We start from the raw sequence: 15,198 nt of genomic DNA, 5'->3' as shown, positions 1-15,198 counted from the left end.
TCTGGAAGCCTTCTTTCTCCTTGCAACTTCCTCATAGATCTGCACAGCCCAGAGCCAAGGGCTGAGTCCCACCAAGAACAATGAAAGCCTGTAGCAAGAGAGGTGGCTCAGTGTTAAAAGCACTGTAATGCTCTTCCAGAGGACTTGGATTCAATTCCCAGCACCTGGGTGGTTGTTCACAGACATCTGTAGTTCCAGTTCCAGGAGATCTGATGACCTCTGGGTCTCTGTGAGCAATGCATGCACATGGTACATACACATACATGTAGGCAAAACACCTCTACACAAAATAAAAATAAACAAATATCAAGGAAAGAGTTATAAACCAGAGAGATGGCTCAGTGGGTAAAGGTACTTGTTGCTAAACCTGGCAACTCGTGCTCAAATTCCTGGAACCCACGTGGTGAAAGGAAAGAAGTGATTTCCCACAAGTTGTCCTCTAAGTTCCACATACGCACTGTGGCCTGCATACTCACATGCATATATACACAACATAGTGTATAAATTAAGATACTACATGAGGCTGGATGAAAGACCAGACATGAGGCTCCATCAACATAGACAGCCTATAAGACTAGTAAAATAACTGTGGTCTCAGAGGTGACCTCAGAAACCCAGAAAGGACTACAAGGAGAGAGGTGGAGACTGAATGTGGCTGTGTCCCCCTGGGGTGCATGTGCAGTTGCATGGACTCCATGTTGGCGGACATCCAAGCCCAAGAGAACTGCTCAGAAGTACCTGCCCGCCCATGGGTTTGTAAGGGAGCTCTGTGTGTCCGCACAGTACCTGTGTTCCTCCCTGAGACTGGGCTTCCAGCCATTCCCTGTAAACCCCCTGGGCCACTGAGGTTGCACAGGAGCCTGTAGGCCATAGTCACCCAGACGTGTTGCAGGAGCAAACTTCAAATGATTGGAGCAGCCTTGACCTCTGTTCCATGTCTGAAGCCTCCTAAACGGGAGCCTACAAACTGGCCCACCTTTGTCCATCCGAGTGGTTGTGTCACAGAACAAATGGAACACTGCCCACCATAGAGCAGCCCTTTGGTGGCCCTCCTACCTCTCTCTGCAGTTTGCCCTCTTAGCACGTGCTGCTGGCTTTCAGGCTGGCTTTTTTTCCCCCTTACAGTAACTGGGAGCCATATGATTTTGAAGGCCCCATGCATGGAGGGGTGTGTGTCTGTCCGTTGTCCAGAAGGGCCCAGTGTACAAGAGCTCAGGGCACGTTGGCTTGTAGAGCTGGTTATTTGGGTGGGTGAGTGGATGGACTGGTGGCTGGTCTACAAGGCCTAAAAGTAGGTATGAGTATAGCTATCCTCACCTGCCCCCCTCCCCCCGAAAACAAGCCACTTTCTGACTCCAGGCAGACAGAGGTCCAGGTATACTGATTTCATCCTTCCATAAATGCCGGAGATGGAAGCATGGTATCTCCCTGCCTCTGGCATAGCTCATAGGAAACTTCCTCAGAGTGAGTAAAAAACCAGAAACACCAAAGGGCAAGCAGGTGGCGCTGTTTTGGATCCACCTGGTTACAACTGTCCCATGTGTCTGTGACAGCAGTGGTTTCCAGAATACAGGACTCAGCTCTATAAAACTGCAGGAAGTGGGGTTAACAGCCCACATCACCTACAGGGTTCCACCATAGAGTCCTAGGGTACAGTACTCACTCCAGAGTTTGGCTTAGAGAAAAGATGGCTTCTGTAGGTATGTGTCAAGCAGAAAGCATGCCCAGCGTCCTCACAGTCCAACTGCATTGGTGTGTATTTCAGCCCTCACGAGTTGCCAGTGAGTCTTTGCCCACCATGGGTCAGAAGAGAGAACACCCCCACGGCAGTCAACCTGATGACAGAGATACCAGTAGATTCTCACTTGGTCTAGTAATGAAAAGTCCCTATAGAGTTAGTTCAGTCAGTGACTGGGATCACCTCCAGCTCCTCAGGCTGGGCTATTTCCTCTGCAGTCCACCAGCGTTCACGTCACTGGGGCCTTAGACGTATGCCTGGGTGAACATGCATTAACATCCAGGCAGTGCCTTGGCCTTGGTACTCTATTAGCTCCCATAGGAAAGACGTGTGGATCCCTGCGAGTCCGGGGCTGGGGAGAAGTTGGCAGTTCCAGGGCTAAACTGGCTCTAAGGCTGGCACATGCTTATGGAGAAATGACTGACTGGATTCGAAGGACTTTGACCAAATCCATACCAGTGTGGCTCTGGGATGTAAGATCAGGAGAGGTATCAGGTGCAAGCAAGATGAATGTTCATGTGCTTTCACATAGCCCCCCTACTGTCCAGTGCTAGCCAAACACTGCACCCAGGAGTGTTCCCCATTAAACAGACCAGAGAACTGGACTGGGCAGAAGTATGAGGTCATCATGTTTGGGGCTGGAAGGTGGCCTCTGCAAATAGTCCCAGAATGCTATGAGCTGTTGTAGGTGGGTGTTCCTGCTGGTGCTGGTATCATCTGTCGCTTTGTTCTAGATCTGGTTCCAGCCTTCTCTAAGAAAACTAAGGTTGTCCAAAGGGCTGTTCCAAACAGCCATCAGTCTCAGAATGTATAAGACATTAACTATAGCAAGTGTCAGCTAGTCCCTGGGATGTTTGCTTGTGCCTACCGCAGTGTTTCAGCTCCATCCTGCAAATTGGCAAATTGAGGCCAAGAAGTAGCTCAAGATCACATACTAAGGAGTTGCCGTGACTCCCGCAGGAGGCATTGTGGGTGCATGGGTGTAATGTCGCAATGTGTAGGAAGGGCAGCCCAGCCCAGCATAGATAGATAGCCTCAGCAGGAAGAGAGGCCAGGCTGCGGACAGGGAGAGCAGGCCTGGTTTAGTCTCTCAGTCCCCTGGGGTAGCTTCAAAGAGCCAGTGATGGTGTGGCTCCTTGGGGCATTTCGTTCCTGTCCTGTCTGGTATTGAATTTGCAAACCTGGCCCCACATCTTTCTGTTCTTGACGACTCTCCCAACAGACAGACCCATTTCCTCAAGTTAAGGGGAAATGTCCTCCTGCCCCACTTGCCACTTCCAGCCCTGGAATGAAACTACCAGCTCCAGTTTGTGGGGAGGGTATAACCCTAGCCAGGAAGTCTTGTTGGTCAGTGCGTGTTTGTCTGAGACTTTTTCTCCCTGTCCCCAGATGAAGGTCACAATGGCCAGAGGGGGTGACCGGAACAGTGACGATGACAGTGTCCTTGAAGCTTCCAGCTCTCAGCGTAGCAGCTCGAGGGAGCAGCTAAGCGATGTGAGTACCCCCCCCAACTGACACCCTGGTGTCCCCCTGCAGGTGTCCCATGACTCTGACCATGCCTGGCAGTTTACTTGGAGGCTGCTTGTGAGCAATTAGCAGTTTGTCTTCCTTCTGCAAAGCAAAGTAGGACCTCAGCAGTAGGAAGGTTTAAACGAAGGGCAGTAGTTAGGAGCTGGCAGGAGCCCATCTGGAATACTAAGTATCTCATCGTGCAGAGTGTAGCAGCCTGAGAAGTAGCCCTGTAACCCTAAGGTGGGCATCCTTGTGCCCTAGGGCAGGCAGATGCTACACCAACATTCTGCAGTGATATCTGGGTAGACACAATTCCACAAATGTGTCTGAATCCATCCATAGGTGGCATGCCATGTCTGAAACACCAGGTGCTACCTCGCCCAAAGCAGAGCAGACAGCTGCACATCTTGGCGTGGGCCCTGAGGTACTTTGGACTGGAGGTGCTGGGTAGGGGTGCATATGCGGTGAGAGAGCACCCTGGGTACTAGGTCTCTGGGATAGTCGGCCACAAAGCCAGGTGGAAGGAGGCTGGAGCCAATCAGGCTCACTGGAAATGAGTTATAGGCTATGACTCAAGAACTGGGGTAGAAACAGAAGGGCCACCCGTGGGGTGCTGACTCAGGAGATGGCTGCTGACACCAACCCTGCCCAGCTCCCAAAGTGGCCTCAGGGTGGTACTTTTTTTTTTTGAAGGACTAAATTGAATGAGCCGTGTCTCATTATCATTTAAATAGGGGATTGGGGGTGCAGCCTGCTGCCGCAGAGGGAGGCATAATTGCCAGGCTCCTGATCTTGTTGCCGCAAGATGGGAAAATAGGCTGGTAATTGTCTGGGGCCGCAGGGCTGCCCTAGTTAGCACTCTAATTGCGGCCCAGGATGAATGAAGCTGCATTCTGAACACAGCTCGATGTGAAGCTGAGAACTCACCAATTATGCCCCACCCCCACCCTATCAGCTGCCTGGGGCTGGCAGGTGGGACCCAAACGGGAGTAGGTTTGTCAGTGATCTATAGGAAGGATATCAGTGATTGGTTGGTTGCTTTGAAGGAAGGGAGGATTGTAGCTTGGCCTACTAGCTTCCATTTCCCCTTGCTGACTCTGTTTCCCCATCTTATTGTCTCACCAGTCATCATGAAGTTCCTCCTGCCACCTGACCCCTACTATCGCTCTGCAGGAGCTCAGCCTCTCCTTGCCCGCTGCGCCCTGCCCCCTCACCCTACCCTGAGACACACCACACACACACACACACACACACACACACACACACACACACACACACACGATTGAACCTACTCTGTGGCCTATCTTTGGAACTATGGAATCCCTGGCAGCTTGAGCTGCTCCTGGGTCCTCACGCCAGCCTCCATTATGGTTGTTGGCTAACCCTCAAGCCACGTGACCTTTAGGGCCCATGCTATCACACTCCTCCAGAAGCTCCAGCAGAAGTGGTGACAGATCAGCCAAGGGTCTTCCTGCTGCACTTTGGGGGACAGTTTTAGTTAGCATCCTAGTCCCAAGGGAGCTGTGGATAGGCTAAGGGCATCCCTATAGGGCCACTCAGAGCTGTTGCCATAACCGCTGGCCTGGCTACATCAGAAGGGAGACTACTACTTCAGAGGAGGCCCCAGAAGCTCTCTGGTGCAGGAGAAGGCTATGCTTATCCCAGTTCCCCGGCTCCAGTGAGGCCTTACTGGCCCTAGGGTCTGTTGCCTGTCTGCTGGGGCCGCTGGCTGTGGCCTAGCCTGCCATTGACTGTCTCTTTCCTTTTCCCACAGAGCTCGGCACAGGCGGTTTCTGGGAGAGGCTACTCAGTAAGTCTCCAGCCCCTCCCCCTTTGTTGTCCTTGTCCTTGCCTCAGGGCCATCCTTCAGCTGAAGGTTTCTCACAGCTCCAGTGCCTAGAGGGTCCCACCACCCTGGAATCTTCTCCTTTAGAATCCTGGTTGGTTCTGACCTCAGCAGCTTCCTGGCAGGCACTGAGCTTGGGACACATACCTAAGACAGAGTCTCCAGGACTTTGGCCAGGAATCTGAAGTGGGTCCCTGTGAAGGTGAGCAGGGTGCCAGGAAGTGGGGGGCCCAGATCTGCTAATGAGGTGAGCGGGTCTGGCTAGGGAGAAGTCCGTGGCATGCGAGCAGCCGTATTCCAGCTCTCAGCCCCGTCTGCCTCCTGAAGGGCTGGGGCTTAGGCTGGAAACTGAGAGGTCCAAAGCTACTGTGTGCAGAAACTGTGGGGAGATGAATGTGTGCCCAAATGGTGGACTTGTGGCCCAAGGAGAGCCTCATAGGGATGGGGCAGTATGGCATTCAGCAAGCTCAGGCTGCAAACATCTTGTGTGGGCAGGCATACCCACGTCTACCGGAGGGGCTTGACACATGCTCAGTGAGGTCCACTAGGGGCATGATCTCAGGTGCAGGCAAGTCCCTCATCTACCTGAGCTTGTGGAGTGGCCCTGGCACTGACCAGAGCAGCTCCTGCACCTCCTCATGGCTTGCTTCATTTTCCCTTAAGTATGGAGAGAAACATTAATGACACCATAAATCCCAGAGCTTCATAAAAGCCATTCCTGCAGATTTATAGGCGTTTTGGCTCATTGGAGGACTGGGGCTGGGACTCCGCCTGCCTCATCCCTGCAGCCCTGATTTACTGCCAGTTAGGGCCTGCCTAGTTCACTCTCTAAATCACAGTGGCTTTTTATGGGGGTATGTAGTTAACCCATTTGTTACCCAGTGGGGCCTATCAGAGCAGCTCTCCCAACCCTGGTGTCTACCCTGGGATTCCTGGACACTGGAAAGAAAACAAGGAAGAATTGGGCCAGCAGCTCAGGCTCAGTAGACCTTTCAGAGACCAGAGCAAGGTGGGGCTACCTGCCTTGGCTGGAGGAGAGACCTGGCCTCTTCTTCATCTGCATTTCCCACTCCCCTAACCTCATCTCTTCCATTGTCCACCTGAGGTAAGAATGCCAAGGCTCATCAGACCTTGCTCCACTTCCAGCACGGGTTTGACTGAAAATATCCAGTATTTGGGCCTTTGATCACAGGGGCTATGGACACCCTGGAGAGGTGACTCCTGTAGGTGGCCATCGAAAGGGATCTTTCATGGTGGGACTTGGGCAGCCTTGTTCACACCTGAGCACTGAGAACAGCAGCCCTTGAGACTGATTGTGATGCCCCCAGTTTGATGGACAGGCCTTCTCTGTCATCCTTCCCTGTGTAATGATCTCATGCTCCTGAAAATGGCTCTGTGGCCAGGACTTTGTTGGAAACTGGGAATTAAGCCATCTTTTTTTTTTTTTTTAAGATTTATTCATTCTATTTTATGTATGTGAGTACACTGTAGCTGTACAGATGGTTGTGAGCCTTCATGTGGTTGTTGGGAATTGAATTTTTAGGCCCTCTTCTCTCTTTGGTCGGTCCCGCTCACTCAATCCCTGCTTGCTCCCGTCCAAAGATTTATTTATTATTATAATTAAGTACACTGTAGCTGTCTTCAGACTCACCAGAAGAGGGTGTCAGATATCATTTCAAGTGGTTGTTAGCCACCATGTGGTTGCTGGGATTTGAACTCAGGACTTTCGGTAGAGCAGTCAGTGCTCTTACCCACTGAGCCATCTCGCCAGCCCTCTAAGGCATCTTTATAGAGGGCTCCAGTACCAGAACCTGCTGCCAGTACTCGGAACCATGAGAGTTGAAGCAGCTGGCACTGGAGTCAGGCCATGCATATCTGGGCTAGCACTTGGGCACAGGTTTAAATCTAGACCCCATATCTGTCATCTGCATGTCCATGGGTCTGAAGCATCCCATGGGTAGGAAGAATGCTACATCTTGTACATTCTCCTGATGCAGTGGCCCTGTGTGACACTAACATTTGCACAGAGACTCTACAGCTAATCCAAGTTGATAATAAGTGATCTCTGGCCTGCCTGTGACCTGAGTCCCCTGGAGTGTCTGGGGCATCACTGCTCTGAGCTACCTGGCCATTTTTGTGCTTCCAAGTCCACAATCATCATACAAAACTTCTCCCCAAGACCTTGCTTTTCTATTTTCTTTAAAAGCCTACAATTAGCCTGCCAGATGCTTGTCGTTTAGCCCCCTGTGTCAGCTGCATAAGAGTGACAGATGGTGGCAGGAAGGGAAGCAACTGGTCCGCAGTGTGACTGTAGGGTTCTCATCTGAGCAACAGACGTAGAAGGGCCTTGGAACCTGCACAGCCTATGCCCTAGCATATGCAGGTGTATTAGAGCTGGCTTGAATCAACAGATCTCTAGGGTCTTCCTGTGTAGAATTTCCTGCTCCAGAGTGCCATTGTGAGCCCTGATGATTGCAAGCTATCTCTACCTGGGACCTTGTGTCAATTTGTCCTATGGGTTCAGATGGGAGCCGAGCCCCAGGCAGGCAGACAGCGGGAGACAATGCCCAGTCTTAGCAGCAGGTTATATGTTTAAATGTGTGTTGCATGTAAGTGGGGCTCTATGCGTTATCTAGATCATGTGGCTCTCTGGCTTTTGTATGTAGTATCTGTTGTTTCTCCTTGGCCTGTGTATCTGTTTTTGTTGTCTGTGGTTTATGCATTCCTATGTATCTGTAGACATTACTCATGCGTCCTTCTGGCCTCTCAGGGGATCCCGATTTCTTACTGAATTTGTGTGCGACGCTGGCTCTGCAGCACTGGCATGCTTGTGGACATGGGCGTGGTGTACGCTCCCCGACCTGCCCCCACCTGAGCACTTCCTCTCCTTTCCCGAGAGCATCAGTGTGCTGACACCACTGTGTATCTCTAAGGTAGCTCTAATGTCTCTTTGTGTTGAGATAAGGCCCTCTCTGTGTAGCTGTCACACAATCCATTTATGTAGACTGAACTTGAATTTACAGAAATTCACCTGTCTCCCCAGTGCCAGGACTAAAGGCACACCCCACCATGCCCAGCTTCAGACTCCATTCTTTTAAATCAATGAATTTTGTAATACTAGGATTTGAATTCAGGGCCATGTACACACTAGACAAGCATTCTCCCACTACACTACATCCCCAACCTGCAAACTGTGTTAAAAGTATGTTCATTTTGCTGAGATTTATCCTCAAGAAAATCCCCAGTTACTGCTCACCCTGTAAGGTGAGCACCACCTCCCCAAGATGCCACCAAATGTTTGTTAGTGCCATGAAATTAGTCAGAAAGTGATTTTCTTAGTCTGCTTGCTCACAGCCAAGGGTGTGGTGATGTGTCTCCTGAAAAGTGAGGCTCACAGGCTTCCTTCATGGAGAAAAATGAGACCAGTTTCTATACGTAAGAATTGCCAAAGAATGTTCTAGAACTGCCCCTGCCCAGCAAGTATAGGCGCTGTCCAGGATCGGGAGCAGAGGAGGCGGCAGTAGCCATAGCAGAGCTGAACCGACCAGCGCTGATATGATGCAGACTGGAGACCTAGCTAGCCTGTAATGTGGAAATTAAATTTTTGATATTACTCTTGCTCTTCAGATGAGGTCTCAAGGACTGAAGAGGCTACAGAACATATCTGCCAGGCTTTGGCTTCAGGGAGAGTTTGCTGGGTCCAAGGTCTACACCTCTCTCCATTACCCAAACACATTACCCATGGTCCTCCACATGGCATTTTGGCCCAGAGTTCCCTAAGTACCTTGTCACTGTTAGAAAGGTGCTGTTGTTTGAGTGTCCTGCCTAGACCCCCCCCCCTTGGTGCCTGGAGCACCATCAGGAGCCCTGGTAGCCCCCAGACAGCCTTCCCTGTGGTCTCCCTTTTGCCTTCTGATCTTTTCCATTGTAGGGGCCTAGTTACAGATATGAGAAAGGAATTGCCATTTCTTTACCCTTCTCCTTCAGTAAGTGCTCAGTGAGCATCTCCTGCGTGTCAGCCACAGTAGCACCAACAGCGGTGACAGCAAATGCATGGCTGCCTGAGCAACGCTCGCCTCACAGGCTCGAAAAGTCTCTAGCCTCCATCACACTGGTCTCATCAGGTCAGCTGCATCCCTGCTTCTGGTCTTAGGTAACCGCCGCACCTGCCGGGTATGAATACTTCCCAAGCATCCTCAGTAACTCGTGTTGGGAGCCTGATATGAATGGGGAGTGAGAGGAAAAGTAGAAGGGCCAGGTGGGGTAACCTTGCCTACATCACGTGGCAGGGGTAGGCCTGTGTAAGCTGTGCCTAAGGGCAGCATAGGAAGGCCCTGCAGTAGAAGCCTACGTATGCTTGAGGAGCACAGACAGGTGATGGTTCTGATGAAGAAGCCATGGAGCTGGGGTTCCTGTCAGTGGGGCCAGGGAAGCTCTGACTGTGGTGCAGCATAAGAGAGTCATTGCAGGCTTAACAGGAGAATAGGATGTGGTGAGAAAGTTGCACTGCCTTCTTCCCAGTCTTGATGGTTAGAGTAGGTAAGGATGCTTTTGGGTGAGAGCAAAGCTCAAGGGGGGGGGGGGGGAGTCAGGATCCCACCAGCAAGCAGTACCTTCCAGAAAAGTCCCCTTGGCACCTGTCATGGGGTATAATTAGCTGATTATTATTATATTGCCTTTGAGCAATTTCAAAGGTTTTTATTTTTATTCTTCTTTTCTTTATTCTCCTTTTTTAAAATTATTTTTATTTTGTATGTGTATGCATATATAAATTTATGTGTATCATGTGCTTCTAGGTGGTGCCTTTGGAGGCCAGAAGAGGGCTTTAGATCCTATCGAACTGGAGTTACAGGTGGCTATGAGCCGCCCAGTGTAGGTGCTGTAAACTCAACCCAGATCCTCTGCAAGAGCAGGACGTGCTGCTCGGGTTTTTTGTTTGTTTGTTTGTTTGTGTTTGTTTTTTGTTTTGTTTTGTTTTGTTTTTTCAAGACAGGGTTTCTCTGTATAGCCCTGGCTGTCCTGGAACTCACTCACTCTGTAGACCAGGCTGGCCTCGAACTCAAATTCGCCTGCCTCTGCCTCCCGAGTGCTGGGATTAACGGCGTGCGCCCCATGCCCGGCTGGACGTGCTGCTCTTAACTGCTGAGCCATCCCTCTTGTCCTTCAAAAGATAACTTTAGTTAGATTGTAAACCGCTAATACCTGTGTGAGCCACTTCCTTCTCAACCCATCCCACTAAATACCCTTACACTAAAGAGTCACTAAGCTCTGCTGAACCTGGGGTGCACTTCTCACTGCCCCCTGTGTTTCAAATCCGGAAATGTGCAGCAGAATGCTGGTAGGGCTGTGGCACTTAAAAGCCAAAGCAGTTCTCTGCTATATTAACAGACAGGGTGACGCTCCCGTATCAGAAGCCTCTCATCACATATTTGCCTAACAAATAGGCCTGAGGGTGATGTTGTGAAGCTTGTGAGAAATTCAGTCCATATATCCGGAGTTCACACAGGATACTGCAGGACACCTATAGCTATCTCTCAGCATGTGGGCCCTCTGGCATCTGCCAGACCAGCCGGTTTCATCTATGTATTTTCAAACTGAGACTGGTGCTTGGTGCTTCTGTGAAGAGACCATTAGGGTCACCTCATATGATCTGCATGGCTGATATGTTGATTACAGGGACCCTACCTCTTACACCAGGCCTGGACACACAATGACTGTCTGCAGTGTGCAGGGCTCATAGCATGCAGGAGACAAAGGTTTTATCCCAGGAGCTCAGCTCCTGTGAGCCTGAGATTCCCTTCCACAGCTTGAAGGATCCTCAGAGACTGAGTGTAAACAGGAGCACTGCTCACTACTGGAGGAGTTTGTCCTGAAGATGTTTGTCCTGAAGATTTTGAGACCACATGTTCCCTGGGCATTAGCCTCTTCTTGAGGTGTCACCTCAGCCTTCAGCCAAGGTGCCAGTCTCTGCAGACTTCAAAGTTGTAGGGACCCTGCCTGATTACAGGAATAGTCAAAGGAAGGGCTACAGTCAGTGGAAAGGGGAACAGACCCCAGACAGGCTACTACCTGTCCCTGTACCCATCCTGTGTGGCTGGCATGGGGACCCCCTCACCTAGTGAAGTTATCACACGTGGGCCACCTGGCTTGGAGCACAGTCCATCCAGAGCTCTAGGCACTCTGCTGTACCCTCACTCCACACCACGAGCATCCTTTTCATCGCCACCCCCATACCTGTTCTTTGCTGAGGAAAGTCTCCATTGCCACTGTGGCACTAATCTTATCCTGGGTCCTTAGGGGTAGACGTAGTGGAGGCTGTGCTTCCCTCCTTCCAGACCATGTGAACCTGCTCTGTGCCTGCAGAGAAGAGCCAGTGTGGCTCCTCAAAGCCCACCCTCAGAGTACATGAGGTTCCAGCCTGAGAGTCCTGAGTGGGCAGCACTGTCCTGTTCAGGATGTCTGAGGGCCAAGAACCCTGTGGAAGGTATTCTCTATCACATGGATACTCTCCTTTGTCCTGGACCAGGGATGAAGCCTCTTTAGTGCTGTGAGCTGCTGGACTCCACACCCAGCCCTGCAATTTTCCTTCTGGGTCTGAGGATGGGTCTGGACACTGTGCTTTGATTTGGCTGAGCTGGGACTGACTGGCTTGGCTTGCTCCTCTGTGCAATGGCCTAAGGATGCATCTGCTTCCCTCAAAGCGAGGACTTGCCTGCCTCTGGAATACCTGTGGGTGTCACTGAGTCCCTAGGTTATGCTCAAACACTCCAGAGCCCAACAGTAGGATCTAAGCAGTCAGGGCTGTTCTGCCTTGGAAGCATAGACTTGAATCTCTCTGTGAGCATCCCCTCTTCTGTGCCAGTGACTCTGTCCTGGTCAGAGTCACATGTCTGCCTCAGCCTTGTAGCCCTGTAGTGCAGGCTCTGTATTCATGAGGCAGGTTTATGACATCCATCGTGCTGTTCCATGGGCCACTTCCAAGTGATCATAATTTAAACAAAAGCAATAAACCTGCCAGCCTCTCTCTGGAGCAAGGCAGGGGACTGGGGGCACCTACTCCTCTCCTCCTAAGCTCAGCACAGGAGTCTTTAAAGCTGGAGCAGCGACTGAACCTATGCCTCCCATTCATCAACCTTGTAGAATGACGAAGTCTGAGCGCACCAGCTTGGGCACAGTTGTGCTCTGCTGATTCCCTCCCCAGGCAGGACTAGAGATGTGGCTACCAGTCCAGAGGAAGCCCTACAGGGATAGAACTGCTCCTGCAGGGATATTGCACACAGAAGGCACGGCAATGAGCCTGGCAGTGGTGGCTCATGCCATTAATCCCAACCCTGTGGAAGCAGAGGCTGGCGGACCTGTGAGTTCTAGGCCAGCCTGATCTACAGGCTCTCCATCCATGACAGCCAGAGAAGCAAACCCCTGTCTCGAAACAAACAACCTCCTCCCCCCAAAATAAAAGATGGGTAAGTGACTTCAGAGTAACTACTTAGAAGGAAGAAAAATGGCACCAGGTTATGCTGGAGAGAGGTATCACCCTAGTGGTTTGAGATGGATAGCACTGGGTTGTTGCGGAGAGACCACCCCAGTGGCCAGAGGTGGGACTCGGGAGAAATAACAAGCGGTTGGGTGAGGGCTCTACACAGTAGTATTTTGGTGTATTCAGGGAACTGGAAGAAGGTGAGTGTTGCCAGATGAGCCCAGAGAACCAGAGTGTGGAGGTGAGGGACTGTGAGGCAGTATACCTGTCCTTATCTGCATGCATTGGGTTAGATGGTAAAGAAGACAGGACTCCCAAGACTGAGGCCATGGTGCCAGGTGAGGACTGTTTCAGTGGCTTAGATGCAACTGGAGCTGGGTCACCGCTGGAGACGTCTCCCTGGTTAGCTTAGAGTCATCACCAGCCAGTATGTAGGCAAGTCTTGTAGGGTCTGGGAGATGACAGTCCAACCATAGGCTGTGATGCTGGGCATTGGGGCATTACATACGACATGTGGGTGTGTGGTTCTGTTTTAAGGCGATGTAGGTGCGACACGAACCAGAGCATTTCTGAGGACTTCTCTTCTCCCACAGTATTCCCGTCACCTCTAAAAGTTCCTCCATGTTATCTTATTTCAGAGTGGCAGTTGACTTTTGAAAGAGGCATCAAATTCATCTTATAGATTTAGAAACAGGCACACATCAAATCCCCGGTATGAACATTGCACTGGGAAGTAGTGGTCCCCTGGAGGGCCATGTCTAAATGGGGACAGTGGTCATGGTCCTTCCCTGTCCCATTTTACCCCTAGAGACAGGACATGACTCTGCAGAGACTACCCCAACCCTCTACTCACAGTGGCGTCTGGTTTGAGAAGTCCTGTCACTGTTTCTGACTCATGATTTGTGTAGTTCAGCCATCAAGTGACTCTACCCTCAGAGTGAGGACATGAGCTGGTGGCTGGGCTGGACTGGAGGCCATCATGACTGTGTTTGTACCTGGTCCTGGCCAGGGTCTTCTAAGGCCCCTTCTCAGGGTCCGCCCAAGGGAAAGTCGGGTGTCTCGGCTGCTGGAGACTGGAGCCAGTTGTAGCTAACTCAGCCTAGGCAGGCCCAGGTCAGACCAGTCACACTGCTCCAGGCTAGGGATAGACCTAGTTCCACAAGGATACCATTTTCCCCAGGGGCTTCCCTAGCTTTCCCTGTGCCCTAAGCTGCCTGGGCCTCTGGGCTTTGCTGTGAGAATTGAAACAGCTCATGGGTTAGAGGCTCCACTTCTCTGCCCAGCTCTCCAGTATTGGACGGTGGAGCTATAGGGCTAGGCTCCTTTGGCACATCGGGCATGAAACCTTCAGACAACACTGTGTACCATGGCCGAATGCAAAGAGAGTCTCCCACACTCTTCCCTGGCCCAGAAGCCTATCAGGTCCTGCCTTCAGGCTGGAGTCACTGGGCCCTTTGGGCAGTTGAGTGCTGACCCAGTACAGCTGCGTCTCACTCCGTGGCCTTAGGTCCCCATAGATAGGTCAGAGGGTCAACAAGGAGATGGAGCACCCCTCACCCCGAGCAGTTCTGACTCAGAAGTGCTGTGGCCTGGTGCCCCACTCTTCTGTTGTCCCTCCTGGGGCTACCAATGCTTCCTGTCACCACAGGAAGCCAGTTCCATGTGTTCAGTCCTACCCCTAATTGTAAGTCCTGAACCATAACAGGCCTCTCAGGGCAGCCTGGTTCCTGAATTCTTGCCTGACCTTTCCACACCCGAGTACCTCCTAGCAACTGTGCTAAAATGAGGGTCCCTGACTAGCCGTGGTTGAAAATTGGAGACAGTCCCTCTGTCTCAGAAGCCATAGCTAGCTGCCAGGAGAAAAACTGGGGTACCATTGGGTGATGGCCCTTGGTCCTCCAGAGGGTGACCTTGCCAGCCCAGAGCATAGTGTCTATCAAAGCCAGAATTCAATTACTGAGAGCAAGCCAGAGCTGCTGTGACACTACAGTTAGGGATGAGTGTTAACAGGGGTGCTGTTTAAGAGTTTGTTGATAAATAATTCATGAGGTCGTTAGCACACTCAGTCTGACAACACGAGAATATACTAATATAGTGGACTCTGAGAAAGGTCATCTGTGTGCTGGGCCTGGCCATCTTTTATTTATCTCCTGACACAGGCTTGTTAATTATCCCAGCCTAGCCTGGGCTGCTGTCCAGAGAGCTAAGAAGAGTAGTGGGGAGCAGAAATGGAGGCGATCAGACAGAGCAGCTCTGTCTGAACCAAGGCTTTACTAGGGTGGTGTTGGGGATGGGTGGGGCCAGAGAGCGAGAGTGATAGTACCAGGCTTGGGCATAGCCACAATTGGTAGGTCCTGGGACTGTAGTCAAGGCCAAAGGGTCATAGCAACCTCCCAGGCCCAGCTACATTATGGGCAAGGGAGGTGGAGAAGGGACTGTGTTAGAGAATGTCACAGTGTGCAGGTGGAGGCCTGTGCTGTTAGAGAATGTCACAGTGTGCAGGTGGAGGCCTGTACTGTTAGAGAATGTTACAGTGTGCAGGTGGAGGCTCTGTGCTGTTAGAGAATGTCACAGTGTGCAGGTGGAGGCCTGTGCTGTTAGAGAATGTCACAGTGTGCAGGTGGA

At 51.3% G+C, this 15,198-nt stretch overlaps 1 protein-coding gene across 5 annotated transcripts in view; it reads left to right on the top strand.

Moving 5' to 3' along the window:
• Positions 1-15,198, top strand: part of Fbrsl1 (fibrosin like 1) — a 90,032-nt gene that overhangs the window by 27,386 nt on the left and 47,448 nt on the right. For all 5 annotated transcript variants that reach the window (XM_021162180.1, XM_021162185.2, XM_021162181.2 and 2 more), the window contains exons 3-4: positions 3,128-3,232; positions 5,025-5,060. In XM_021162180.1, coding sequence (XP_021017839.1) covers positions 3,128-3,232; positions 5,025-5,060 — 141 coding nt within the window. The remainder of the gene's footprint in view (positions 1-3,127; positions 3,233-5,024; positions 5,061-15,198) is intronic.

The sequence above is a fragment of the Mus caroli genome, chromosome 5 (assembly GCF_900094665.2).
Source record: "Mus caroli chromosome 5, CAROLI_EIJ_v1.1, whole genome shotgun sequence".
In the NCBI taxonomy this organism is placed as follows: Eukaryota; Metazoa; Chordata; class Mammalia; order Rodentia; family Muridae; genus Mus; species Mus caroli.
Note: the sequence above shows the minus strand (reverse complement) of the source record. Positions and strands in the feature narration are given on the sequence as shown.